The sequence below is a fragment of the Diadema antillarum genome, unplaced genomic scaffold, assembly GCF_040938485.1.
Source record: "Diadema antillarum isolate AM-2024a unplaced genomic scaffold, OU_Dant_1.0 seq00000850_RagTag, whole genome shotgun sequence".
NCBI classification, from domain to species: Eukaryota; Metazoa; Echinodermata; class Echinoidea; order Diadematoida; family Diadematidae; genus Diadema; species Diadema antillarum.
In genome coordinates, this window is record NW_027271723.1 from 717,998 (window position 1) to 745,604 (window position 27,607).

The window sequence follows — 27,607 nt, forward strand, 5'->3', positions numbered from 1 at the left end:
TCCCTTTCTTGAAAAACTCTCTGTACAGACAAGTCACGATTATAGTTGTTTGGCAATTGCTGCAAGTTCATCTATTTCACAGGAATACTGCTATAATGATGTCAGTCACAAAAAGGACCTGGCTCCTTGCTATTAGATAGAACTGAAACCTAATTTCTTCAAAGGAGTAGATTTCATGCAAAGAAGGTCAAAAATGTCTTTGCACACTATGTGAAATTCTTATTCACACTGGGACAAAAGGTGTGATACAAATATAGTTGGGAGTGTCAGTGCACTCTCGATAATATCAAATTCATATCATTGTCTTTCTAACCACAAATTATCACCACCTTGGCTCATTGGTGAGTAGGGCATTAGATTATGACACCTATGATGGCTAACATCCATGACTTCATTCCATGCGAATCAATTACTGATAATTAGCACTTGTTATCAGCAGAATCATCATTATGGTGCTGCGTTTCTGACATCCGATCCATCTTTGTGTCCTCCAGCACCTCATCGAACCCAACACCCCCAAATTTACCACCGGACCGTCACCACTGTTCAGCCTCCTCCCCCGTCCCATCGGGAGTGCATCACCTCTGGTTGGGGTACTGACGCGGCGCCCCGTAGCTCCTCCGGGCGGGGCCGGACCCACCCCCCTGGCCGTACCCTGCCGGCTGGGCGAACTGCTGGGGGTTGTACATCATCGGGACCCCAGCGGGCTGGGCTGCTGCTGGTGGTGGTGGCTGTGGCTGCTGCTGCTGCTGGGCTGGTGGCGGCTGCTGGGGCGGCTGGTTCTGTCCCAAGCTGGCGTCCTGCTGTTCCCAGGCTGAGGGAGGCTGGGATGAAGCCTGTTGGGTTACAGGGAAAAATTTGTTGCAGACTCAGTGAGACCATCAAGAGACATATCACATATAATTTTGTTTGCAGGGATGGTAAAGCTTTGATTGAGATGGGGAACTGGGATATTAAGTTGTTGCGAGATAATTAGAAACCACTTATAAAAAATTTTGAAACCTGAAGCCCCACCTCAACCAAAACTATACCATTCCTTTAATATGGCATGTCATGATACCATTAAAGTACGGACAGAAAAGACGCATGTGTAACGACATTGCTAAATCACCCAGCATGCATTATACGTACGTCCAACACATTAGCAACAAGATTATCTACATTGATATCAACAGAAGTAAAGACAGAATAGGAGAAAGAGACATATTAACATAAAAAAAGGCTACATAATATTTGCTAAAATCTAGATCAAGTTTGACAACAAAAGATCTAATGTACCAAATACATCTTGAAGATAACTTAACAAATATTAGTAGGTGATTGTAAATTACACGTTGTGTAAATGTTAGCTTTGATTAGTTATGTATCCATGTACAGCATGCTCAAATAATTTTTTTTTTTTTTCAAAGACATTAGTTCAGAATAATATGAAGCAGCTGCCTGTCATTAGTGATATTAAAATGATATTTATTGCGTGAAAAAACACAAGAGTTATTAATTTCTGGCATGATATGATGAAACAGATTTGGTAATATAACACTGGCAATTTCTTCAACTGCTAAAGATATATAATCTTATAAGACATTTTGTGCAGGGCATATATTCTTGCTCAAGAAAAAAATATAATTAACCCCTCCCTATCCCCCCAAACAAAAACAAAAAAAAGACAAAACAAAGCAAAACAATTTTTTTTTCATACAGCACAATAATCTTGTATATGAGTCATCCTGTAAAAGAATACCTTATTTCTGTTGATTTGTAAATCTAGCTAGACAAATTGAACAAATTTAACATCTGACCCTCAATATGGCATCACCCTATCAGACAAAGATGAATACATGAGTAATTCTGGACCCTGTCCCATAAGGAGCTGCAATCTAATTTAGATTTGTTCCACACCACAGTTAGTTGGAGGAATAGAAGTGGATCTAAAATCAAATGAAACTATATATGAAACATGGGCCTGGCGGAACTTAATATCTCACACAGTATTATCTATCACTTAATCAAGTGGAGGAGGATGAAATTTACTCATACAAGTCTTCATAAGAGAAAAGTGCTGCTTGGCAGGCACAAAAAGAACAAACAAAAAAACCCAACAAAACAAAACAAAACAAAACAAAAACAAACAAACAAACCAAAAAACAAAACAAAACAAAACAAAACAAAATCACACAATCAAAACAGTTGACTGTGGATTAAAGAGACTTGAAGTTTTCAATGGTAAATTGGCGAACAGCAGTGTTTGATCTGTGTTCTTGTGAGCGGTATACCGTAGCAGAATGAAAGAATGCTCTTTGGTTGACTTCATTTTGTCTGCATTGCAACAAACTGATATTATGGTGAACAAGAAACAAACTGTATACATATGACTGAAATACATGATACTATAAAAGAACATTGAGGTGTAATCCCTCCCCTTCCTCCTATCATCAAATGTGTGGAACAGAGCACACCACACATGGCATGAAGGCTAATCATACAAACAGAAACATTACTTCTAGATCTTCTAAATCCAAATAAAATTCCTTATTTTAGACTTAGTTATGCTTTGCTTCATACAGGGGAGCAAATACATGTTATGTCCTACTCCAGAGAATTCTGTCTTGTTCTTTGCTTGTTTGCTTGTTCAACCAACATTGAAAGCTGCTAGGAGGAAATGCACATAAATCAACTCTGCAATAGAGTAAGGGCACAGCGGTTGCTTGTGCACCAGCAGAAAGCTTTGCTTTGTGCAGCTTTATGTTGGGTGCTTTGTATTGGCTTTTGCATACAAGTAGACCACCATATCACATCAAGCATTCTTTGCTTTCTAGCTCATGTACACAGAAGCAGTTTGAAACATAACAAGGAAAAGTAGAAATTACGCGGTGCGTAACATATGTCCCCGCCGGAAGTAGCATTTTGTAACAAAATGTGCAATATAGGTAAAAAATCAAGGTCAAAGGTCAAAGAAGTCAAAGGTCAAAATTCTGTGTAGAAGTTTTGAAGCCCTCACCTAGTGCCATCACATAAAGCAAATGGAATCGAAATTGGGTTAGAAATGGCGAAGGAGTAGCATTTTGTAGCCAATGTACAATATAGGTCAAAAATCAAGGTCAAAGGTCAAAGAAGACAAAGGTCAAAATTCTGTGTTGAAGTTTGGAAGCCCTCACCTAGTGCTATCACATAAAGCAAACGGAATCGAAATCAGGTTAGAAATGGCGAAGGAGTAGCATTCTGTAGCAAAATGCACAATATAGGTCAAAAGTCAAGGTCAAAGGTCAAAGAAGTCAAAGGTCAAAATTCTGTGTAGAAGTTTTGAAGCCCTCAACTAGTGCCATCATATAAAGCAAACGGAATCGAAATCGGGTTAAAAATGGCGAAGGAGTAGCATTTCGTAGCAAAATGTACAATATAGGTCAAAAATCAAGGTCAAAGGTCAAAGAAGTCAAAGGTCAAAATTCTGTGTAGAAGTTTTGAAGCCCTCACCTAGTGCCATCACATAAAGCAAACGGAATCGAAATCGGATTAGAAATGGCGAAGGAGTAGCATTTTGTAGCAAAATGTACAATATAGGTCAAAAAATCAAGGTCAAAGGTCAAAGAAGTCAAAGGTCAAAATTCTGTGTAGAAGTTTTGAAGCCCTCAACTAGTGCCATCACATAAAGCAAACGGAATCGAAATCGGGTTAGAAATGGCGAAGGAGTAGCATTTTGTAGCAAAATGTACAATACAGGTCAAAAATCAAGGTCAAAGGTCAAAGAAGTCAAAGGTCAAAATTCTGTGTAGAAGTTTTGAAGCCCTCACCTAGTGCCATCACATAAAGCAAACGGAATCGAAATCGGGTTAGAAATGGCGAAGGAGTAGCATTTTGTAGCAAAATGTACAATATAGGTCAAAGGTCAAGGTCAAAGGTCACGACTGAAATTCTGTGTAGAAGTTTCAAAGCTCCCATGTAGTGCTATCATATAAAGCAAACAGAATCAAAATTGGCTCATAAATGACAGAGAAGTAGCAAATTGAAGATTTTGATCACACACGGACGCACACACGGACACACGGACGGACGGACGGACGGACGGACGGACACACGGACGGACACACGGACACACACACGTACGGAGCCCGTTTCATAGTCCCCTGCTCGAACTCGTTCGGCGGGGACAACAAACAGGAATTAAAGCACGAAGCCACGTAATTTATGGGCTGCTTTTGTTGTTGTTTTGCTCACTACTACGTTAAACTGACAACTTCCACATATTATTGATACAAAGAAGCGGTGCAGATGTCACACACAAAAGCATGATCAATGGCAGTGCAAACAATCTCTTAGCACAGTCATAAAATTGCTTGGCGCTATTTGGAATGTGCAAATACAGTCTTTTAATCTCAGAATTTCCAGCCAATCGCAGTGCATTTCTTTGACCTTTGATTCTTCAAAACACTGATTCCATCCATCACCATTTGACCCAAGAGATCTCATCTTTCGCAAGTCACATTTAACACGGTAGGCTGACGGGATGAATAACACAGTTAAAGGGCTTCACTTACACAGCTTTACAAATGGCTTTTTTCCCACTTGCCCAAATGAACACTTGAGGAAGTGTCCTATTTTCAATATACAGTCAACCTTGCTGACAGTCAAAAAAAAAAAAAAAAAAAAATCCAAAGGGACTTGAAAAAAAATCCTTTAACTTTGAATTCTGACTTATACAACAGAAGTAAGACATGATAATAATCATCCACGGTAGAAGTTTTCTTTGAATTAACCAACATTTTTTTTTTTTTTTTTTGCTTTTTATTCTTAACTTGCACAGGGCCAACTTAGGCGAGGTTGACTGTATAAATTATACACAATTTATTCAGTTATATGTTGATTTATATATTACTTGGCCTAAAGTAAAAATTAGCTATCACAGCCAATTAGGCACGTGGGTTTGTAGCACTTGTAGACTTCTACATCACAAACTCACTCTTCAACCAGATTTAGATGACACATAGGCATGAAAGCATAATGTGCATTTCAGATCAAACTACTGTATAACTTCCGATGATCTAATAGGATATCAGGAAATGACAATATCCTTTCATTTTGCTCTCTCTCTCTCTCTCTCTCTCTCTCTGTGAATGTTTTGAGACACGTTACAGTCCCACTGGGGTAACAGGCTTGGTTCCATGTGACAATAAAACATCATATGTGACAGTGCACCTCAAAACGAACATAAAGTCGCACACACTGATTTTGCGTGAGGACTGAAAATAAGTGAAATGGGTCAACCTAGCCGATCTTGACTTTTTCATATTTTCTGAAAGAGCGGGTCTTCTTTTACATTATGCTAAAATTTGGTATCATAAAACGGGCAGGAAAGTGTGTTTTTTTAGCAGTTTATCTCGAACATTTTTGGTAGAATACTGTAATCAGGTGTGTCTTTAGAATCCCTTTTTCCTTTCTGAAAAACCTTGTCCACACTCTTCATTTTCAACTCTAATAACTTTTGAAGGGATAATGCTACTGCTTTGAAAGTTGGCATTAAGTATGGACAGAATGTGTTAATGAGGCATGCTTAATTTCAGTTTAATCTGATAATCCCTTCATTGTTGTTACTCTGGTGGTTTACTTCCTGTTTTTTGTCCCATTCATCGCAGAGCCAGCACGGTTTGGTAAAGATTAAGCGCTTGAATAGACACTGTACTTCAGAGCCTCTTTTCTCAGTTCACACTTTTCCTGACTTTGTGCTTTCTTTCCAATATTTAGATAGGTTAGGAGAGTCCATTTGATTTGAGTTATACATCATTTTAAAGCTTAAAGTCTGCTCTTTTAGAATATGGTCTTAACTTAAAATTCATGTCTGGCGACTTTTTGTTTGTTTTGAGGTGCAGAGTCACATATGTGCATTTGGCCATTTAGGGCTTGCAATTGCAAACTGACTTGTCTTCATTCTTACTTAAAACAAAAATATTTTGAGTTTTCCCTCTATTCTGTTTTACCTCATAAATTATTACTGTATTTTGGAGCTGATAATTGATTCTATTTTGTTGACAAGTCCCTTATACACTTATGTAAGTCGAATTTAAGTTCGAATTTTACCCCGAGGCCTCGATCCATGTTAAGCAGCTGCCTATGATCGCTGTTTCTGGCTTTTCTGTTATTACAATGTCTAGAAATGCACAATTCTGAAATCAATTCACTTAAACCCCCCCTTTTTTAATTTCTTTTATGGTAATGACATAACATTCTGAATGAATAATCAATCATCACTTCATTAATTTACAATTGTGATTTCCATGATTTCCTTCTGAAATTTTTTGTGATATCATGCTACATGTCTCATACATCGAATACTGTCATGTTCATAATGTATGTATGTATTTTGAATTAATTTGTAAGACAGTATGCTAAGCCTATGTGTCATGTAATGCTATTTTCAAAATGTATGTATGCTCTTGTTATGTGTGATTTGAAAAAAAAGGCAGAAATAAACCAAACAAACAAATGAACTCATTTCAATTTTGGACCACCCATCATGCTTCGCCCACGATGATTACTCTCTCAGTGAAAAAAAGGAATACTCTCTCAGTCCAGCTGATGGAACTGGTTATCATATCAACACTCCATGCGATCACGACAACCTCAACCTTTGTTTTATGTATTGACAGTCCCATGAATGGAAAGAGAAAAGTCTACAGCTGGTACAGCATGCTACCAAATAATTTGTTGAAGGAAATTGTGCCCTGTGGGAAAAAGAACAACCACAAAAAGAATGATAAAAAACAAAAGAAAATCTGCTACCATGAAATACAGACAACTGTTAGGCACATCTTCCACATGATACAACATATCAACCAAGTACACATATATTTACAAACACCGAAATAAAATGAATTGTATTTATAAATATCTGATGAGTTAAATAACGAGGCCTTGGTAGGACAGTGCAATTGTTAGTCACATGTGATATTTGACGTGGATTGTTAATGTACATGTTTGCCAATGAATATAGCTCACACATAATAAATAAGGAGAGATATTAAAGCAGAAATCAAATGAGTGGCTGGGTAAACATTTAGATTGTTTGCCAGACTATTTGTTCCTCTAATTTCCGGTGGGAAGATGCTTGCAAAGTCATCTTGCAGAGAGAGAGCAGCACAATACCATAGAGCTGAGGGGAAGGTTGCCACCTGGCTAATGCCAGCTTTTGCCACACCAAAGTAAGAAAATCAATGACAAAGTGTCAACACCAAACTTCTTCATGAAGCTGTTACACAACAGACCATGAATAGTTTTAGAGGTAACAAAGCAGTTAACACAGGAATGCAGAGTACCAAACACCAGCGGGTTAAAGTGTATCTTGACACTAGTAAGTGTAGAAGTGTATCTTGACACTAGTAGACAGAGGAAGGGCTTTACACCATTAGTACCAGGAGATCTTCGTGAATCAATTTCCTGCAAGTAAACTAAACACTGTAAGTGTAAATATTGTATGTTTATTTCAAATCATTAATTTGGAAAATAAACTGTTCAGCATTTTTGTTATTGTTTTTTTAAGTGCTCGAGCCTTGACACACAAAAAAAGAAATGCATCATTGGCTGTGTGTTTAACTGATGCTGTGGGTAAAAGCTGATATCTCAATCAAAGCAAATTTGCTGGCACGCTGAGTAGGAATTATAACAAATTATAAAATATACTGATAATAATCACATTTCTTTTTTTTTTAAACAATGCATAATGGTGTATACAATCATTGCACAAGGAAAAAAAAAAATGGCCTAATGAGGTACATGTAACAGAGCACTGCTTATACACCACATTGAGTGAAAATGAGTGGTCAGTGAATGGACAAGTGAAGAATGAGTGAGATTTGCGGGACAAGCACTGGGGGGAAAAGGGGGTGAGTGAGGCAGGCTTTAGCATGGTATAGCATGGCATGGCATGGCGCAGGGGGGAGAGGAATGCCCACAAGGGGGTCCCGATGCTCCCCCAGGGGTGAGATCAAATGAGCGAGGGTGTACCTGGTGTGCCATGTGCTGGCTGACCTCACACGAGAGATCACTCATCGAGCTTGAGCGAGAGAGCTGTACAGAAGGGAGGAAAAGCAGCCGTGATGGGCGGGGTTTATCTCTTGGGGATGACCATCAAACATAAGCTCTACCTAATAGCTCATTCCCACTGTCATGTAATCTGCTACGCATGCCACGATTGGGCCATTAGGAGCTGATCGTGTGAGTTTTGTTTGCTTGTATCACAATTTGCGCCACAATTGAAATCATGGTCTGAATTGTGGAGCAATCGTGATGATATTATTATCAGATAAAATCAGATCTTGAGGTCAGTTGTGGCTATTGCATTGATCATACACGTGTGTAGACAGTTTTTGAACGATCCAAAACTTTTCTACAATCAACGTGACAGCAACGACTGACCTCAAAATCTGATATGCTCACCATGATTACGCAACAATGTCAATCGTGATGCAAATTATGATACAAATAGACAAAACTCAGACGATCAGCTACCAATGGCCCAATTGCGGCATACATAGCAAATCGCACCACAGTGGGAACAAGCCATAAGCTGGCTGTCGGATGATTTCAAACCTAAGAGGCATCTAAAAAAAGCGTAAAAACTGTCCTGGCACCTCCAGCCAGACCATCCAAAGTTCAGCACTACATGAAATGATTACAGAGCCACAAACCCCTTGTAGTTTTAATGACAGAAAGATTCACACATCACACAAATCACACACAAGTGCCCGAGTCATTTTGACGTACTTGTAACTCAAATATGCCTTCCGTTGACCATCAGAGAGTTGTATTCTACTACCTAGTGCATAATACATGTTTTTCACTTTGATTGACAGGTCTGACAAGTCAACTACTCTAAGTATTATCATACTGCTTTTTAAATCGGAGACTCATGATACTGCTACTCTGCCTACTGTAGCAATACTTCAGAATTTCTAGCACACCTCAACCTACAAAGCCATCGATCAAAGCAAATTAAAAGATAATGAGCAAAAAATCTTAAACAAACCTAGAGCATCGTGAGGATATTGGTGCCAGTATATGATTTATAATACCTTCAGTTTAATCTGATTAATAACAGCACAGACAAAGTGTGCAGAGATTTGACAAACATCAACGAATAACTTGAATATCAAGACAAGATTTTCATATGAATTAAATGTAGGACACTTATTGTTTAATTTGTGTTGTACGGTTATAGAGTTTTCAAAATATTACATTTAGGGCACACACTGTTTGAATTGTTCTATAAAGTTTACAGCTGTACATAAAGACATTGACAAAGTGCTTTGACATTATTTTACATCTACAGAAAAGTGTGTTGAAATTCAAAAGTCCAGAATTCAATATTAATGTGTACAAATAACACACAGACACACATACAAACAATAAAAAAAAGAGAAACACAACAGCATTTTCTTCAGCCAGCCTGTAAACCCTCTGAATGATCCCTCTCCATAAACACGCCGACATATGACTGTCAAATGGCCATCAAAATAAACATACTCGAATAAACATACTCTAAAATCATGAACTTGTGCTTGATTGAAACATTACATTTCAACATCCATTTCACTGTTTGATTTTCCTTTTCAGAAGTACAACCTAACTGATGCACAAGTTTTCGAAAACAAGGCTCCGAGGGACTAACTGAGTGCACACACTGCTCAGCCACTCACACATGCATGTGGCATGCACATATTTTGGGATTTCATTCCAATCAGCCGTGATTACGATAACGATAGCCAATCACAGCCAATGACGACCAAAGGGATTAGGATATTTGCAACAAAGGGGACACTGAACAGAAAAAAAATGACAACAAAAAAATGAATATAACACAAACAACTGACCACAGTCTCATCTGAACAAAGCCAGTATGATACAAAAATAATCAACACGTAACTATTTATAGTAGCAACCCTTGTACTCTTTTTTAACATGCCAATCAAATTCCAAATATTTGTATCAATCATTACTGTAGTGATGTCATATCAATATTTTCAATTCCACAGTGCTAGATTCACTCTCTTTAAGATGGGATTTCTTGCCCCAAACAATGAACACTATTGAGTCATGTCTGTCATGACAAGAACAGGAAGAAGGAATTACAGAACGCTAACTTCAGGGACAAGATTCCGATATCTGTGTCACTCAATGACATGATGACATCGTCTCCGGGCAAAAATTTAATGCCAGTGTGATTAAACGCACGGGCATGAGTCACACAAGTCTGATTGGATGCTAGTAGTATGCATTATGGACTCCCCTTATATCATCAGATGAGTATGAATGGTAGAAGGGCACTAATTCCATAGACTATCTTGAGATAGTGCCATTTGAATCTCACATCATAAGATAGATTACAACATCAAGTACATGTATGTATATGACAAGATTTAAAGAACTCTAATAATGCACACCTACCAACCTCTCTGACTGGAAAATATGGATGATTAGGCTCAAAAGTAGGAAAGAAAATGCAGTTCCTATAGAAGTGTGTAGTAAAATTATCAAGAAAAATTTGAAACTCCTTTTGAAACACCAGCCGGAAATGGTCGAAATCAGATTCCTTCCTCCAAATTCAGAATGGTTTAGAGGTCTGCAAATATAATATCACTTCACTTGACTCTCAAGAAAAACAAACAAAGCAACAGAGGTCCAGAAATCTTCAAATGGGTTCAAATACCGAGATATTAAATCTAAGAAATGGGACAAAGACAATTTTGGTGGAAGGGGTCTGCAGTCACACAACATTTCGTTTTGGTTTTCAAAAGGACAGATGACAGCTAAAGGTTGATAAATCCTTCACACCAGGTGCATGAGAAATGTTCAAAAGCACAAAATCTGTATGGTCAACATGCACAACATCTGTATGGCCATGGCACCGTGGGCTAATTTGTTGCTGTCGTTGGCAATCGAATTTGGCGATGGTATCTGGAACCATGCTGATGTGAAACACTTGAAAAGATATGCATACAACCCTCCACCCTGTATGATGCAGTTTTCTATACTTTCAAAGGGATAACAAAGGGAGGCGACTCACATTTTCCGCTCCCTGCTGTTGGTTGCTTGGGCTGTGGGGTCGTGACCCTGGGTTGCCAACTTGAGGAGCCTGGTCGTCCTGGTTGACTGATTGATTGCTGTCTCCCATTGCTGCATAAATAAAGTTATCAGGCATTACTCTTCTCAAGTCAAGTCTACAATAACTAGCCCTATTATTTACAAAATATTTTGCCTTTACCTAAAAAACATTTGCAATACATTTGTTTAAGTGGACAAATATGTTTGCCAGTTGTTATTTGTTTGTTGTTGATTTTTTGTCTTCCATACAAACTGCTTTAAGAGAGATATCTGATACTTGTACATCACACTGTACCAGATCATTCATTAAACTAGAAATGTCGCTATGGCGACTGGTATGCCTCCGCCATAATGCATGATTCTCCTAATAGGTCTAGATAGTACATGTGGACAATGGGTGATTACATTTTCACAAAATTGGCAAAATATTAAAATGACAAGCTTGTCACAAATGTGTTGAATGTTCACCTTCCTTGACCTAGGTTTAATTGGATGAATAGGAGAGCATGTAATTGGAATTTGAGGACTTTAATTTGACTTTGACCCATTCATACGTTTATGCATTGAGTAATTTTCAAGGTATGGAGAAAAAGTTTTGTCATCCATCTGAACATAATTAGACTGGTCAGGCAGCTCAGTTTTAGAATATTTTAAATCGATCAAACACAATGTTGATTAGTGGCTTTAAACTGAAGTTTATGGGTCTAAAATCTGTAATATTATAAAAATATTTTATTTTTGTTATATCATAAGGACCTTTGTGACCTTTGCCCCAAAATACCACTGAATGTTTGTCTTGTCATACTCTACCCTCACACCAAGTTAAATGTTCGTATCTCATAGTATGTAAAATACTGTACCAAAAGTTTTTTTTTTCACAAAATAACCTGTGACCTTTGACCCCATGACCCTAAAATCCAAACAAAGTATATCCCCCCAGGATATACCCTCATACCAAGTTTGATGTAAAACCACCACACGGTTCTTGAGGCATCGACAAAAACAAAACGGGACGGACGTACAGACGGACGTACGGATGGACGGACGTACGTACTGACGGACGGACGACCCGAAAACATAATGCCTCCGGCCACTTCGTTGGTGGAGGCATAAAAAGAATTCATTGTTTAAAGCACTAATACAAAAATGCAACATTCATTACTTTTCTACCTTATGTAAATACGAACAAAGTGTGACAAAATACCCTGGCAGCTAGAGAAATATCACTGGGCATCCACAGTGATACACTTTGGACTGAAATGGGATAAAGGTTTTAACCCTTTACAAAAAATTTCTCAAACTAGATATATCGCTACGGCTACTGATATGCCTCCGCCATAATGCATGGTTCTCCTAATAGGTCTATAGTACAATGTCTTGACAATGTGTGATGACAGTTTCACACAATTGGCAAAATATTAAAATGACAGGTTTGACACAAATGTGCTGAATGTTCACTTTCCTAGAAGTAGGTTCAATTGGATGAATGATTAAAATGTCAGAGTGCAGGTATTTGGGGAACTGATGATTTTTACTTGACTTTTGACCCTTTTATAAGTCTATGCATTGAGTAATTTTGAAGGTATTGAGAAAAAGTATAATTTCAGTATCAAATGGGAAAATAGCATTATCTAAACCTGGCCTTTGACCTTTGACCTCACAGTTCCAAAGAGAATCACTGTTAGGTTGAACATGCATAAATATGTAAGTTTTCATGATGATACCTTGAGTTACTTTCAAGATATGGAGGAAAAAGTGCAATTTAGCACTTCCACTTGACCTTTTACCTTTTGACCTTTGACCTTTTGGCAAGAAACTTCCCCCAAAATATATATTGGGTAATACATGCCATACATCAAGTTAAAAAAAAAAAAAAAAAAAACCTTCAGGCATATTGCATTTTAAGGAAAGTGGTGATATTTTGAGGAGCTGACCTTGACCTTTGACCCCCTGACCTTTGACCCATGACCCCCAACTTCCCTAGATAATCACTGCCCATCGGTACAAGCATATATACTAAGTTCCATGAAGATACCTTGAACCATTTGTAAGATATGGAGAAAAACATGAAATTTCAATTTTTTTTTTCACAAAATAACCTGTGACCTTTGACCTTTGACCCTGTGACCCTAAAATCCACACAAAGTATTATCCCCTAAGGATATACCCTCATACCAAGTTTGATGTAAAACCACCACATGGTTCTTGAGATATCGACAAAAACAAAACGGGACGGACGGACGTACGGACGTACGGACGGACGGACGGTCGGACGGACGACCCGAAAACATAATGCCTCCGGCCACTTCGTTGCGGAGGCATAAAAACCCAAACAAACACACACACACACACACACAAACAAACAAATAAGACCAGGAAATGCAGGATTCTCACATGTATCTGGGATGAAGAAGTTGACGGGGGCGCTACTGGCTGGATTCGGGAACGTCTGGAAGAGACTGCTGGCTCCGCCTGCCTTGGACAGCGACGACTGACCTTTGCCCTTGTTTAGCACGTCCACATAATTTCCAGGTCCTACAAAACAGAGAAGATTTGTGATGGAGATTCATCAGCTGACAGTCAGGTTATAACAACTTTCAAAATGGTTTTCGTGCAGAACCACCACTCCATCAAAACTTTGTTGACAGGTGATGTTATTTCATCATACAAAAACAAAAAGATACCCCAATATTACTACATTGTATTATCATATTTACTGCACACAATCTGCATTCAAATGTCAATAGAAAAACATACCATCAGTCCCTGCAAATTATGAGCCTGAAGAATGAACACACACACACAAAAAATGAAATCATAGTGCATATGAATCAAGGGAAACACCACAAAGTAGCTTGAAAAGTTACGGTAAAATAGTCACTTCAGCAGCCACTTACAGCATAATTCATCTATTCTAACCAACAATTCAATCGCATATGAAAAATTTCATCATACAAACGTCACCACACATCTTTTCACAGCACTGCGTTACATTAAAAATCATACCAAATTTCCTTGAGAATTTGTTGGGTCCTGTGGGTGGGGCACCTGCTGCTGGCTGTGGGACACCGGAGCTAGTGAACCCACCCGGAGGAGGTGCACCCCCTGCTGATGAGGGGGGCCCAGGAGGGGCGGAGCCTTCGATCTCTTTGTCGGAAGGAGGGGGTGGGGGAGGCCCACTGTCCTCTTCCTCTGTGGCATTGGTGTCTACCCACTTCTTCTTCACTGGATCCCACTCAATCTACGGTGGCAGAAACGAGCAAACACAATAAAAACACATAAAAAACAAACAATGACTGCCTTTAAACAAGACTACAGGTTTCTTATTTGTTTGCTTTGCTTGATAATATATAATATTACCTGACCACAATGATTTAGTGTTAAAATTAAGTAAAATATTTCCATCTACTTTCTACCTTGATTTGTTGAACTGTACAGTTAAGAAAAAAAAATGTTGTTGTTTTTTTTTTTCACAAGCAATCAAGAATTTGTGGCTGCAACTCACTGTTTTCTTGGTGTCATCCGGTAAGTGGATGTTGGAACCGCCAATCTTCTTGTTGAACCATCTAAACCAGCCACCACTTGTTGACTGTCGAAGCAACAAGTGAACAGAAATTAGCCTGGACTGCTCAAAGAACCATCCACAAGAATCAAACAGACACTATACAATTCCCATACCACCACATATACAGATAGAGCACATAAAGGGGTCAATATTTCCAAAGTTTTAGTCTCATGAAACTTATAGGGGATCTGCTGAGATAATTGATATGTTTTGTGTAAAACGCAAACGGGTGGTATCACTTTACATGTACTTCTGTCTAACAAGGCAAGGACATTGCTTTGCTATCAGTAAGAACAACAGAACAACCACTTCAAAGCATAAAGTCTGATAATACTAAAACAGCTTGCTAGTATGGCACAACAATGATACATTTTCTTACAACTGAATTTTCTTTATTTGTTGCCTATTGTCTCAAACCAAAACTAAAACAACAAACCATCAAACAAACAAGCAAGCAAACTAACAATTCAACTCTTTCCTTGGTACAAATACATACATGATCACCTATTATGATCACAGAGCAGTTGTGACTGCAGTAACTGGATTCACAGAAACCATTTTTCTACGACTTTCTCGTATGAAGAAGAAGTTGCATTTCAATGAAACTATCCATGTTTGATTTGCTTGATTTTAACCCATTTAGCAACATTCATTTGATCACAGCATGGATTTTCACTTTCTATTTCTAAGAAACACATTTACACATCACACCTTTGGCTTTGCTGTTGATGCTGCTGATTTGGTTTCCTTCGGCTCAGGTTGCTTCGGCTGCCGGAGGTGCGTGGTACTCTGAGTGGATGCTGTGGACCCTCCGGACATGGTCCTGGCCCGGCTCCGGGTCATCGCGTCCGGTGAGTCGGGCGGAGTCAGGGTTTTCTGGGGAGACGGAGGGCCCCCCATGGAGTCCATGGTGTTGGTCCGACCACGCCCCTGCATGTGGGACTGAGAGTAAAAACACATGCAAGGGAGTATGAAAGACTGCCTGTGGTATTTTCTTACCATCAAAGTTGATTGTCATGAATACATTCTTCTCATATCTTGTGTATGCATGTGAGTGTGCATGGTGAGCCCAGAAACGTTAAACTTTTTAATATTAATATTGTCATAATCACATTTTGCACATTAACCTATTTGGGTAGTGCGTGCCTGGTGTTTGCTCGTCCACTCTTCTCTTACTTCTGTCTAAATTTTTGCTGTTTTTATTATTCATGTCCTTGTTTTTTTCCTACTTTCTTTACTTCTTATAACCTCCTCTTCTCTTATTGCATTTGTGCCTACAGCACTCCACAGAGCGAGTTTGGCATGTTATAAATCATATCAATTATTATCATTAATGAAATTAAACCATGGCTATTGTTATCATACCAACACACAATATTTTGATCACCGAGTTTGACAAAATAAGTATATTAAGTACAGTAATCATTAACGGAAGAATGATGAAAATCTTGAAACAGACGGTTCAGTTGCTGAAATTCAATGATGGCAAATAGGACACACTGCCTGTTGAAAAAAACTGAACAGTGTCTTGCTCTGTGGCTGCTTACCACTCTGTGGAAGTCAAACTGCGACGCTCCGCTCTGTTCAAACTCTGTGGTGTCCGTGTCAGTCTCCGTGTTTGTGGTGGTGCTGTACTCGCTGAAGTTGCTCCCAACGGAGGCTCCCAGATCCTGGTTGGCAGCAAAGTTTTGGCTACAGATAGAAAATCAAGCAGAACACAGAGGTGCAATGAAACAGAGTTGCTCTTGATAACTATCACAAGTTTTGAATTATAAAATGGTTAGAAGCCTGAGAATAAGCCAGTACACCAAATGGTTTGAAGGAGCATTTGCAACATGGAACTTTCCAACTGAAATCAGAATCAATGCATCTTACACATTCTTGACCGTGTTCTGTTGCTCAGTCACAAAAACTTGACTTATCATCAATACAGCTCCTATGTAACAGCATTTGCAAAAATAACATTCAAAACTTCTAATAACATTAATGCCTCCACTTTTTTAAGACTCACAAGTAAAAGAAAAACAGGGAAGCATTTACTGTGACGTTGGTACATCATAACATTTCAATGTTAAACACCAACACAGAAAAATTCATCTGGTACTTGAAAGTTCTACTATCACAGTAAAGGACAATTTCCTAACCTCATTGATGTGGGGTTGTATGGCTGGTATGCCCCATACTGGCTGGTGGGGTACTGGTGCTGTTGCCCCTGTGAGTTGTGGGTGCCATCTGCTTGTAGGGGTGGCTGCTGGTGTTGTTGTGCATCTTGTTGCAGCTGTTGCTGGCCAATGTCGTAGAAGGGCACTTGCTGCTGTTGGCTGGGATCCTGTTGGCCCGGGTCTTGGTACTGGTTTTGAACTGGACATGAGAGGAGACCAACACAAAGATGCAAATAATGTGGCATCGTCACATAAAACTTTGGGAGTAATCAACAGACTTCTAAATTCCAGTGCTAGCTAACTGGAAGGATTCAAATTATACACATTACATTAAATTATTGCTCCAGATGACTGCAACAATTCAAAGCACATAATTCTAACACACTGTACTATATACAAGAAAGCATCAAGATCTCAAAATAAACAGCTATTACACAGGTAACAACACTACCATCATTATCATCATCATCATTAGCATATCATCACCATCATCATCATCACCATCACCATCATCATTACCATCATCATCATCATCATCATCACCATCATCATCATCATCATCTTCTTCATCATCACCATCACCATCACCATCACCATCATCATCACCATCACCATCACCATCACCATCACCATCACCGTCATCCCAATCTTCATCACCATTCTTTTTTCTTCTTCATCCTCTCCTCTATCTCTGCCTTCTTCGTCACCATCATCATCATCATTGTCATGGACACCGACACCATCCTCATCATCACCTTGTCATTTTCTATCATGGAGACCTACCTTGTTGCTGGTCATAATACTGCTCATAGCCCTTGGCTGCCCCGCCCTGATCCTGCTGAGACTGGTCCTGCTGGAATGCACCCTGCCCATCGTAGGGGAAGCTCATCACCCCTTCAGACATCGCTTGGACCGTGCCATCCGTGCTCTCCCCACCCATGGTGCTCAGGTTGGAGGACGATTCCACCCACGGCATGGGGGTGCCCGATGAGGACGGTGGCTTGAGTTGCCCCTCCTTTGAAGGGACAAAAAAGGTAGAGCCAATCAACAATAATGTATCTCTATAATATCTGTATAATGTACTTTATACAATATCAAAAGAAAATTTAAGTTTAAAGTAATAATAGTAACATTTCTGTAAGTTTCTATCCAATGAAGATGGTGCACATGGTCATCATGAATAAGAAAAGAATGCCTTCTTCAAGATTCACAAACTTTGTGCTAAGGGCTTTACTCACATTGATCTGCACCAAGATGTTCTCCAGAGGTTTGATCCAATGAGGCTCTGTTATTTCCCTCAGGTCGTGGTACTCTGGATCGTGATGTTTTAACCTGTGTGAAAGCTGCAAAGGAAGAGATACATGGAGGATGGTGTTAGTGGAGTCCTCGTAAAGAGCAGTATAAATGCAATGGCAGGACAAATGCTATCATCTATGAGTGTAGCACTGAACTGTGTACATACTAAGTATATCATATCCATCTATCCATGTGTAAAAGACGGTGGCCCTTCTTGGCTCGTTATGAAGAGGAGGGGAGATGGAAAAGAAATGTACTAAGAAGGAAGGCTGACTGCCCTTCTTGTATGCCTGTCAGAGTATATGTTTCGTGTTAAAAGTGTAAACATATCACACAAACATACTAGAGCATATGACTTCAGAGTCAGAGTATGATTTCTGCTCAAAGTGGCAACATCAAATCAACATTTCAATATACACAATTACTTATGTAAGTCTGAGCATATTACATAAACATTAAAAAACTAGAAATGTCGCTATGGCGATTGGTATGCCCCCGCCATTATGCATGGTTCTCCTAATAGTACTATGTCTTGGCAACGTGTGATGATAGTTTCACATAATTGGCAAACTATTAAAATGACAGGCTTGTCATAACCCTAGCATGTGCACTCAAACGTTGATAGGCACAACTTCACCCACTCATACATATATATGCCAAGTATCATTAGGATACCTCAAACAGTTTTTTAGTTACGCTGTCCACAAAACTTGATTACGGTCGGACAGACAACCCAAAACATAACGCCTCCAGCGACACTTCGTGGCGGGGACATAAAAACATAGCAGAGCATATGATTTCTGCTAAAAGTGTGAACATAACATACAAACACATCAAAGAAAGTAAGAAAGCGGGAATCGTTGTTCGCTCACCTCACACAGCTGACTGACCAGAGTGGCGTTGTAGTAGTTGGCTGAGCACTGGATCGTGTTCGCGATAGTCTCACAATATCTCAGAGCCTGTGATGAGAAAATGGGACATGAGAGCAATGCAATATAACAGAGTAATATGAGGTACTCTAGGACAATTCTGACAATTATAAGCACAGGCACACACATAAACACACACACGCACAAATAGATGGACAAAGTCTCACTATAGATCGTATTCCAATATTTCTGTTTGAAAGGGACATATCTACTTTCATTTTTCTTTCTTACGTCTTTCAAAGTAACATCGGTAATATGAAATTGTCACATCAAGAAATCAACGAGAAAAAGTTCCAAAAGTCATTCCAACAAGGTGTAAAGGTTACTGAGCAACCTTTCATTTCTGCCATATTGGTTAAGAAACTCACTCTGTTATTTTCAAGATTTTCTTGTTTTGTTTTCGTTTTGGGAGGGTAGGTGTCATCATAGAATAGTTATACCTGAGAAAGCTCTACTTGATTCAATTTCATTCAGATCACCTACAGAAAAGCTGGACGTTGGAGCAACCAAACATTTTTCACCAGTTAGATTCACTCCGCACTATAGACGCAATACAAATCAAATATTTACAGTCTACCATGACACATCCCCCACCATCTTGGACAAAAGTCAGTGAATAATAGCGAACGCTGTCTCATGAAAGACAAAATGATGATGAACCAACAATAAGCTGAAATTGTTGAAACATCACATGCAATTGCTAAGTGAGTACTCCGGGTCAGATGAACTCTGACCCAGGATGAACTTTGACCTCACCTGTGACGTGAAGCCCAGGTCTGCCAGGCGGCAGGCGTAGATGAACTTGTACGGCTGGAAGTTCGGGATGAGGAAATGCTTGTTTGCCAGCATCTGGGCGTACTCGTAGATCTCCGTCAGTTGAATGGCGGGGTTGGTCGCAAACTTGCTGAAGGGTAAGCTGAAGACAATGGCAAGGAAATGAAAATGAATTTAAACATAGACATTTAGGCATCTGTTACATAACGCAGATTCATGTTTGTCTCATCTCATGCAGCGGCGACACAGCAATCACGTATGCACACAGAAATTACATTATTACACAATATACTGTGAGATCATTATCAGCTTCTTAAATAGAATGCCGATGAGTAATAAAGAACACTGATACAACAAAAACTTGTTACAAGGTAATTTTTCTTGTCCAAACAGCTCAGTTTAACTGGTAAGTAGTCTGTTTAAATAACAACCCAGTCTAATATAGTTGAGTTTACTACAAACACTGAAACATCACCAAACTAACTGACATTGGATCTTGGTAGATTTTTGGCCTAACTAAAATTTACCAAATTTAGTTTGGTATCAACAGTGAGAGGTTTCATTCCCTCTTTAGATCCAAGCTTTATGATCAATGGGCACCAGCTACTTAAAAGGGTGGCAAACAGTGAAATGAAATAACACATCATGCCAAATAAGAGTAAATCTTGCTCTACTAAATTTTAGAAGAAAAGATGGAGCATTTCTAGCACATTGAGACAGAATATCAAGTTGCCTTTTAGGGACAAGAAAAAGAGAAACAGCAGCACCTGATATACTCTTTTGATCACATGATCACTGACAGGATCACATGATATGCCCACATTGTACAAGAGCAAAATGTAAGATGTGAACATGATAGTGGCAGGTAGACACTTCATGAAATAGTTTCTAGGATTTACATTTCTAGACTGACATGCCATTGTCAGGCAAGACTGTCAGAATCAAAATACAACAGAACAAAGCTGTTTGCCTCACTTGTGACTGGAGCCGAGAAGGACAATCTTGGTAGTCTTCTTGCTGTAGATGCCAAAGCCAATCTGAGCCATGAGATAGCAGAACTGTGATGCATGCAGCAAGCCTCTCGACGCTACATCAAATCATATGAAAAATGCCAGGACAATACAAAAGGTGTGAATTTGTTGGAAGAATGTACAATGGTTTGAATATTGCTCTCAAATGCGAATCAAGGGTATATTTTGACTGAACATTATGGCTTAGTAAATGTGAAATTGATTACAAGATGGCAACAATATAATTACCTTGACAATATGACAGACATTCATCTTACACTTAAGTTAATACTACTACAAAGCATTTTTCACAACATTACATTACAACATTACATCTACATTGCAGCCTACAGTAAAGAAAATGGTTGGGCATCCTATTCACAACTCCATCCAATTCTACCACGAAAGTACAATTGGTAATCGATGACGCAGATTTACTATGGGCATTAAATTCTCTCCTGGTAGTGGTGGCTGTGCCCCTGGGCAAGACACTTTATCCTCATGGTCTAGTCTTTTGGAAGGGACTTACAGCAATTGATCCCCTGCTTGCTAACTGACTTAGTGGCCAATGAAAGAAATCATATTCAATCCAATTCAGTTCTTCTGGACACATACAAGTAATTGTTGGAGTGTGTAATTCTGTCTAGTAACTCACCCAATGAGTCTCCTAGTGTCAACACACTCTTGTATCCTACGTCTGCACTGCTCGTCAGGTTGGACATCACCATGGCCAAGTGAGGGCGCCAGTCACCCCACTTCTCATCACTGCAACTCTGTCCAGGATAATGACAATGGACAAAAGTCACAGATTTGTTTCCCCCTGTATTCTTAATCATCTGGTTTAATTTGGTGGTGAAGTATTGTAGATGTTTTTGCTTTGCTAAGAAAATTACATTCTTGAAGGGCCTGTTTTTGTAAGATATATATAACACAGATCACATGTTTGACTTATCACACATTACAAGTATCCTGTATCTGTATCACTAGTTTCATGAAATGATACAAAACATGAAAAAAAATGTCATGTGTTTTGACAGAAACTCCACCACTCTTAGTTCACAAAATGTACAAATGTGGAAAGTTTGTGATATGTTTAGAGTTGGTGGTGCTACATGATACTGACTTGAACCCCTTAAGGTGCCAAATAAGCACGCATTCAAGATTTTGTATGAATATTTCAGACTGCTCCCCTTCAGTGGACTGGCAGTTTAGTCAACTCACCGTGACAGCTGCCGGTTGTCTGTCCGACATGAGTTGGTACAGGGTCTGCAGGGGGTCATTCATAGGCAGGCTGTTGGCAAACCTGTTTTGAGACAAGTCAAAGGAGCATGTCATTAAACATCTCATCAAACATAGCAGGTTAGTAATGACAGTCATTCCACGATGAGAAAGTTTCAGGCTAATGTTTCTGCAAAGCACTCCCTAATCAATACAAACTGTTTTCGGTAGATAAGATTATTAACACAAGAATAAAGTGTCTGTATTGTAAAGATGGAGAAATAATAAATAAACACACAATGTCAAAATATTGTGTTTGATAAAAAAAGGGTGTTTTGTGCAATAATTTGGGGTAAAGCCGATATGCTTCGCAGGTGCTCATTGAGAAGATAATCTTGCAAATTATTAAATGTGAGTAAATGTCCATGGTTTGATTTAAATAAGCTCAACAAAATCTATTTGGAATAATGACTACTGTAAAACGAGGAATGTTCGCGTGTGTTTTAATTTTGTGAATTTCGCAAGCACCAAGATTCACGAAATTAAAATGCTCGCGAAAGTTCTCGTCTAGACTATATGCATTGAACACCAGTGGCAATTCGCGAAAAATTTCATGCCATAAAAAAAAGCTGTCGGCTCCAATTCACAAAAATTTCATGCCCTGAATATATTATGTTTTACAGTATCTTTCAAAGCATGCTGATGAGAGTTGTTTTGAGCATGGATGAAACTGTTTCTTACAATCCATCAAACCAAGGTATCTTCTCTTTCACTCAACACTCAGAAAGTTATCTTTAATTTCAATGATATAATTGCCATAGGTTAGACTACTGCATATGAAAAGCAGGCATGCCACATATCTAATACACGGGATTGTTCAACCTCTGAGATATAAGGAGTTAAGATAATGGAGCGTATCCCCTAGGACAGCATACCTTGTCATGACACTGGCATGTGTCCTGTTGTCCATCTTACTGGCCAGAAGAAGGGCATGGCCCCACAGTCCTCCCTTCATCGCCCACTCTAGGGCTTCCTGGTGGTACATAAAACAATAACAAAAACAACGCAAAGCCATGGATGGGAGGTCTGCATGGGAATTCATGGATGAACATAACCACTTTCATTTTGCCTCAGGAAAATAAAGTATTACAACTTGGTACACACAAAACCCACTAGGAATGAGGATTCAGAGACCCAGTAGTGTGGGAAGAAAATGTTGGCCCAATTGAATTGATCTTTATTTGCTGCCTACCGGAGTATTTTGCAAAATCATGACTTGCACAGGACTGCTAGAATAGAATGTTCATCAGCGAATATGTGCACTGAAGCGTACACTCATTGGTAACATTCAATTCCAGTCAAGATTCTTCAGCTGTGTTTGAAACTGTGCACAATTCATTAATTGGATTTCTGAGCATATCCAAGTTGGGCCGCTTCCCATGGCATTGTTTTCCCCATACTTTGGCTACTTTAACTTAACTTGATCCATCCACGTTTCACACAATATGAAAGCTGAAAATAAGAGATTCATGTTAACACTCCTATAACACTTAGTACATGAAACGACATCTACAATAATTCAGATATAAGCCAATAATAAAATCTGAGATTCTACAATCTAAATAAAACCCTATGTTTGAAATCTGTATAATCATAGTTCATACTTTGTACAAATGCCCATGCAACACAGTGGGCTCACAACAAGGTCACTACATAAACAGAGATCACAGTTAGGGACAAATATCACAGACTTGGGTCCAGATAGACAAGGTCCAAATAAACTCAAATTTTCCCAACTGACCTTCTTCCTTCCAAACAGTAATAGTTCCCGGAACCGATGGGTCTGCTTGCTTGGGTCTGGTCCTTCTTTAGGTTTGGACAAGTGTGACAATAGCAGGGAGCTCTGGTCCGTGACATCATCCGTTGTCTCCGCCTCTACTTCCTCTCCCTGGGATACGTCCGTCTCAACGGCAACCCTCGTCGTCATCGGGTGGTCTGTGAGGAGTAGGTCTGAGATGTCTGTTTCCACCACAGTCTGCCACATGGGAGAAGAAGAGAGATAGCGAAGACATCATGTAATTGATGCATTCATAGTAACTATACTGTCAGCAAACTTTGCATTATATGCAGTCAAACCTGTCTATAGCGGCTACCCAAGGGAGATGCAATGAGCGGCCACTATAGACAGCAGACCATTATGGACAGGTTCTCCCACATTTTGTCGGTATCACATACATGTACATATTTGTTTATAAGTATATGTATTCAAAATGACGTGCAGTAAGTGATCGCATTTTTGCACACAAGCGTGCATAGGGAAGACAAGCAAGATTTTTATGAGCACATGACTATGCCTAGATGGTGGAAGAATGCAAAAGTGGCTATCATTTTAATCATTTGCCGTGCAGAAAAAGAAACTGAAATATTAACTCGGCTGCAGCGCTATATGAATCTGTGGCCGCTAATTAAGGCAGGTTTGACTGTACTTTACATTTGTTTCACATACAATCTTATCTTGATGACCATTCTTGATAACAGCTTTGACAGAACTTTGGTATCAGTCAGGATATATTAGGAACTTTTAGATTGTGTGGACACGACAGCGGTCAGGCCGCCCAAAAGTGCGAGCCAACCATTCCCCGCAACTCCCGTCGACGCCAGAGTAAAACAATTTTAGATTTCAGCTGACAGTGAGTACAACTTGACAGATGTGGTGACGTCATAATCTTCATGCTAAATACATGCTGCCCACGCTGCCCGTCTTCAATCTGGGAGGAGGTGAAATCCTTCGAAGACACGTTCTTGATTTTAGCGCTGGACGTGCCAGAAAATCTGGAGCATGTGCTATATCATGAAATGATGTCATCATGTCGCATTTCACATCCTGGGTGTGAAATCTAAAAGTCCCTATTGCAAGAATGCACTAAGGTTCTTCCTCACCCCATTCTGTCTACACAAGAGGACGAGCAAGTCCCAGAGGAGGGCGGCTGACTCCCTGTCTGTCATTGTCGTACTCTTTCTGCACTCTGTGGCTTGGGCAGCAGCGAAATGCAAGACATCATTCTTGTGAGTTTCACCCCTGGAATGGTAACATAGAGAAGAACACTATCAAGACAGACACATCACAAGGAACAATTAAAGGGGATGGCTGGTAACTGATCAGTGGGAATCAGTGGGAATACCGGGGAATGATTGTTCCAATCCTTGCGGGATTCAATTAAGAGTACATTATATATCTATTGCTGTGTGAAAATTATTTGCTTCAGAATGGTCTCATATTCAAGTAATGTGCAGTTTAATGCTTCAAGGTTAGCATGCCTGTACAGTGACGGGGCGATCATTAACATTGAACGGCACATTACTTGAATATGAGACCATTCTGAAGCAAATAATTTTCACACAACAATAGTAATGTACTCTCAAATGAATCCCACAAGGATTGGAACAATCATCCCCCAGCATTCCCAATGATTCCCACTAATCAGTTACTAGCCATCCTCTTTAATTAATGGTATAGTCTGTAACCTGCTACGGAGGGGGCAAAAAAGATCTGGATGTTTCATTGAAAACATATTCATAAGTAAGTTTGAAATTGTGTAAATCAACTTGATCATAAAAATAATACATGATACTAAATGACTTACTTTATCAAAGGACCTGGATATTTCTTGTAGTCCTGGATCTCGACACATTCTTGAATCATGGTCTGCAAGGCAAAAGTGAAAAAATAAATGAGTCTACGAACTGCAACAAATGAAAGATGTCGACTACAATGTTCATGGTAGACAGATCCTTTACTGCAGTAAACCATTATGTGCACATCATGCGTACTCCAGAACTACCAAGTCTCACGCATTCTGCGTGAGACTCAAGCATTTAGGGGCCGTCTCACGATCTCACGCATGACACCCATTTTTCTCACGCATCGGGCGAAGTCTGCAACTTGGGCCTATAATAATGAGCATAGCTCAAAGGATTTCCCTTTTGTCTGTCAAAATAAGCAAAAATAGACGCTTACTTGTAACTGTTAAGTATGCACCTGATTGCACCATTAAAAGCTAAAAATTGAAACAGCTCCCTACCCTGGGAGGGGGGAAAAACCCCATTCCACACCCACGCTCGCGCACACATTTGCGCGCCGAGATGCCGAGTCATGAAAATCTCACTCATAAAAAGTTTTTGAACTTGGCATCCCTGGTACTCTTATAGGTAAACTTTTTTTTTTCCTGAAACTACTTATCACCCAAATACTGTATATGCCGAATATTTCGCGTGATTATCATTTTCGCGAAATTTAACGAGTCGCGTGCTTTTTGCGAATTTAAAAATGTGTGAAAATATTAATTCTGATCCTGACATGAATGTGACATGCACACATACCACACTTCTCCGTTCAGTACTACACTCCACAATTGCCAATTTAACCACCTGTGAAATTGTTAGGAAATCCAGATTTGCAAAAAATCAGACTTGCTAAATACATGGCTTATACAGTAATGCTGATTTCATAGTAAAGACGTGTAAATTGCAAATAAAGTGTACTTAACCTCGAAGAGAGGATCAAGACGGATACTAGTGATCTTTTTTTCAAAGCAAAATACCCCCCCCCCCAAAAAAAAAAAAGAGCTAACACTTCCATGCACAGACTGACCTCTACACTGTGGACCTCCACGATGGCTGGCATTCCATCGGCTGGGACATTTGGCAGAACCTTGATGAGCTGTCCTCCTGGACTGAAGCGGGCGATGACGTGGGGCAGGCTGTGCTTCACTGGGGTCAACCGCGCAGGTGGGGTAGGCTCAACTACAGGGGATGAGGGCAGCATTTTGGTTATTTAATATCAGGAAAAAAATGAGTTTATATAGCCACAGGGGCAATTGTGATTTGTTCATAACTTTCCCAAGATGCACCTCACGATGCGTTATTTAATGCAAGACATCAACTATTGTATAGTAACTTAAACTGTGTGCATGAAATAAAGTTTTGATGAGAACAAAATTCTAGTACATTTTTTTTTGTTCTTTAAGTAACAAAAATCATGATGCAGCTTACGCACTATGGCCTTATCATCGCTGAATACAGTAGAGAAAATTTATTGTGAAATGACAGAGCACCAAATCACAGAAATATGGTATTTGGAACTTGAAGCGTTTTACACCCACCTGACACGGGTTCCTCTTGTTGCTGCCAGCTGTAGTCCTGGTCGTAGTAGCTGCCCTCGTATGCTGCCATCCCCGATGAGTTGCCGCTGTGGTCGTAGCCGTAGCCCCGCCTCCCCTGCTGGTCATAGTAGTCGTAGCCGGAGTAGATGCCACTTTGGTTGGCTCCGTAGCGCTCTGGCGTGTCCCCGCCCTGGTGATGGAATTCTGATGCGAAATCGCTGCTTGGGGTAGAAAGATTGAAAGGTTGCCATGTGATTATTTTGAGAAGGGAAAGGGAAGGAAATAATAAGAACAAAGCAATAAACATTCTTGCACTGCATATGCTTTGAAAGAAATATATCTATGAATATTCCTTGTATACGCATAACTTGAAAAACAGCATACGCAATAACAGGTATTTTCT

General features: G+C 39.5%; 1 protein-coding gene across 1 annotated transcript in view; it reads right to left on the reverse strand.

Annotated features, from left to right (window-relative positions):
- Positions 1-480: 480 nt before the first annotated feature.
- Positions 481-27,607, reverse strand: part of LOC139740370 (uncharacterized) — a 39,285-nt gene continuing 12,158 nt past the window's right edge. Inside the window, exons 7-28 of the mRNA XM_071650963.1 lie at positions 27,205-27,422; positions 26,694-26,845; positions 25,687-25,748; positions 24,983-25,121; positions 23,844-24,077; positions 22,978-23,075; positions 22,046-22,127; positions 21,480-21,597; positions 20,790-20,901; positions 19,797-19,956; positions 18,984-19,070; positions 18,054-18,158; positions 17,599-17,830; positions 16,798-17,014; positions 16,201-16,345; positions 15,365-15,595; positions 14,594-14,677; positions 14,095-14,329; positions 13,483-13,623; positions 11,051-11,160; positions 7,993-8,055; positions 481-836 (exon numbers count right to left, since the gene is read on the reverse strand). Coding sequence (XP_071507064.1) covers positions 579-836; positions 7,993-8,055; positions 11,051-11,160; positions 13,483-13,623; positions 14,095-14,329; positions 14,594-14,677; positions 15,365-15,595; positions 16,201-16,345; positions 16,798-17,014; positions 17,599-17,830; positions 18,054-18,158; positions 18,984-19,070; positions 19,797-19,956; positions 20,790-20,901; positions 21,480-21,597; positions 22,046-22,127; positions 22,978-23,075; positions 23,844-24,077; positions 24,983-25,121; positions 25,687-25,748; positions 26,694-26,845; positions 27,205-27,422 — 3,283 coding nt within the window. The 3' untranslated portion in view covers positions 481-578. The remainder of the gene's footprint in view (positions 837-7,992; positions 8,056-11,050; positions 11,161-13,482; positions 13,624-14,094; positions 14,330-14,593; positions 14,678-15,364; positions 15,596-16,200; positions 16,346-16,797; positions 17,015-17,598; positions 17,831-18,053; positions 18,159-18,983; positions 19,071-19,796; positions 19,957-20,789; positions 20,902-21,479; positions 21,598-22,045; positions 22,128-22,977; positions 23,076-23,843; positions 24,078-24,982; positions 25,122-25,686; positions 25,749-26,693; positions 26,846-27,204; positions 27,423-27,607) is intronic.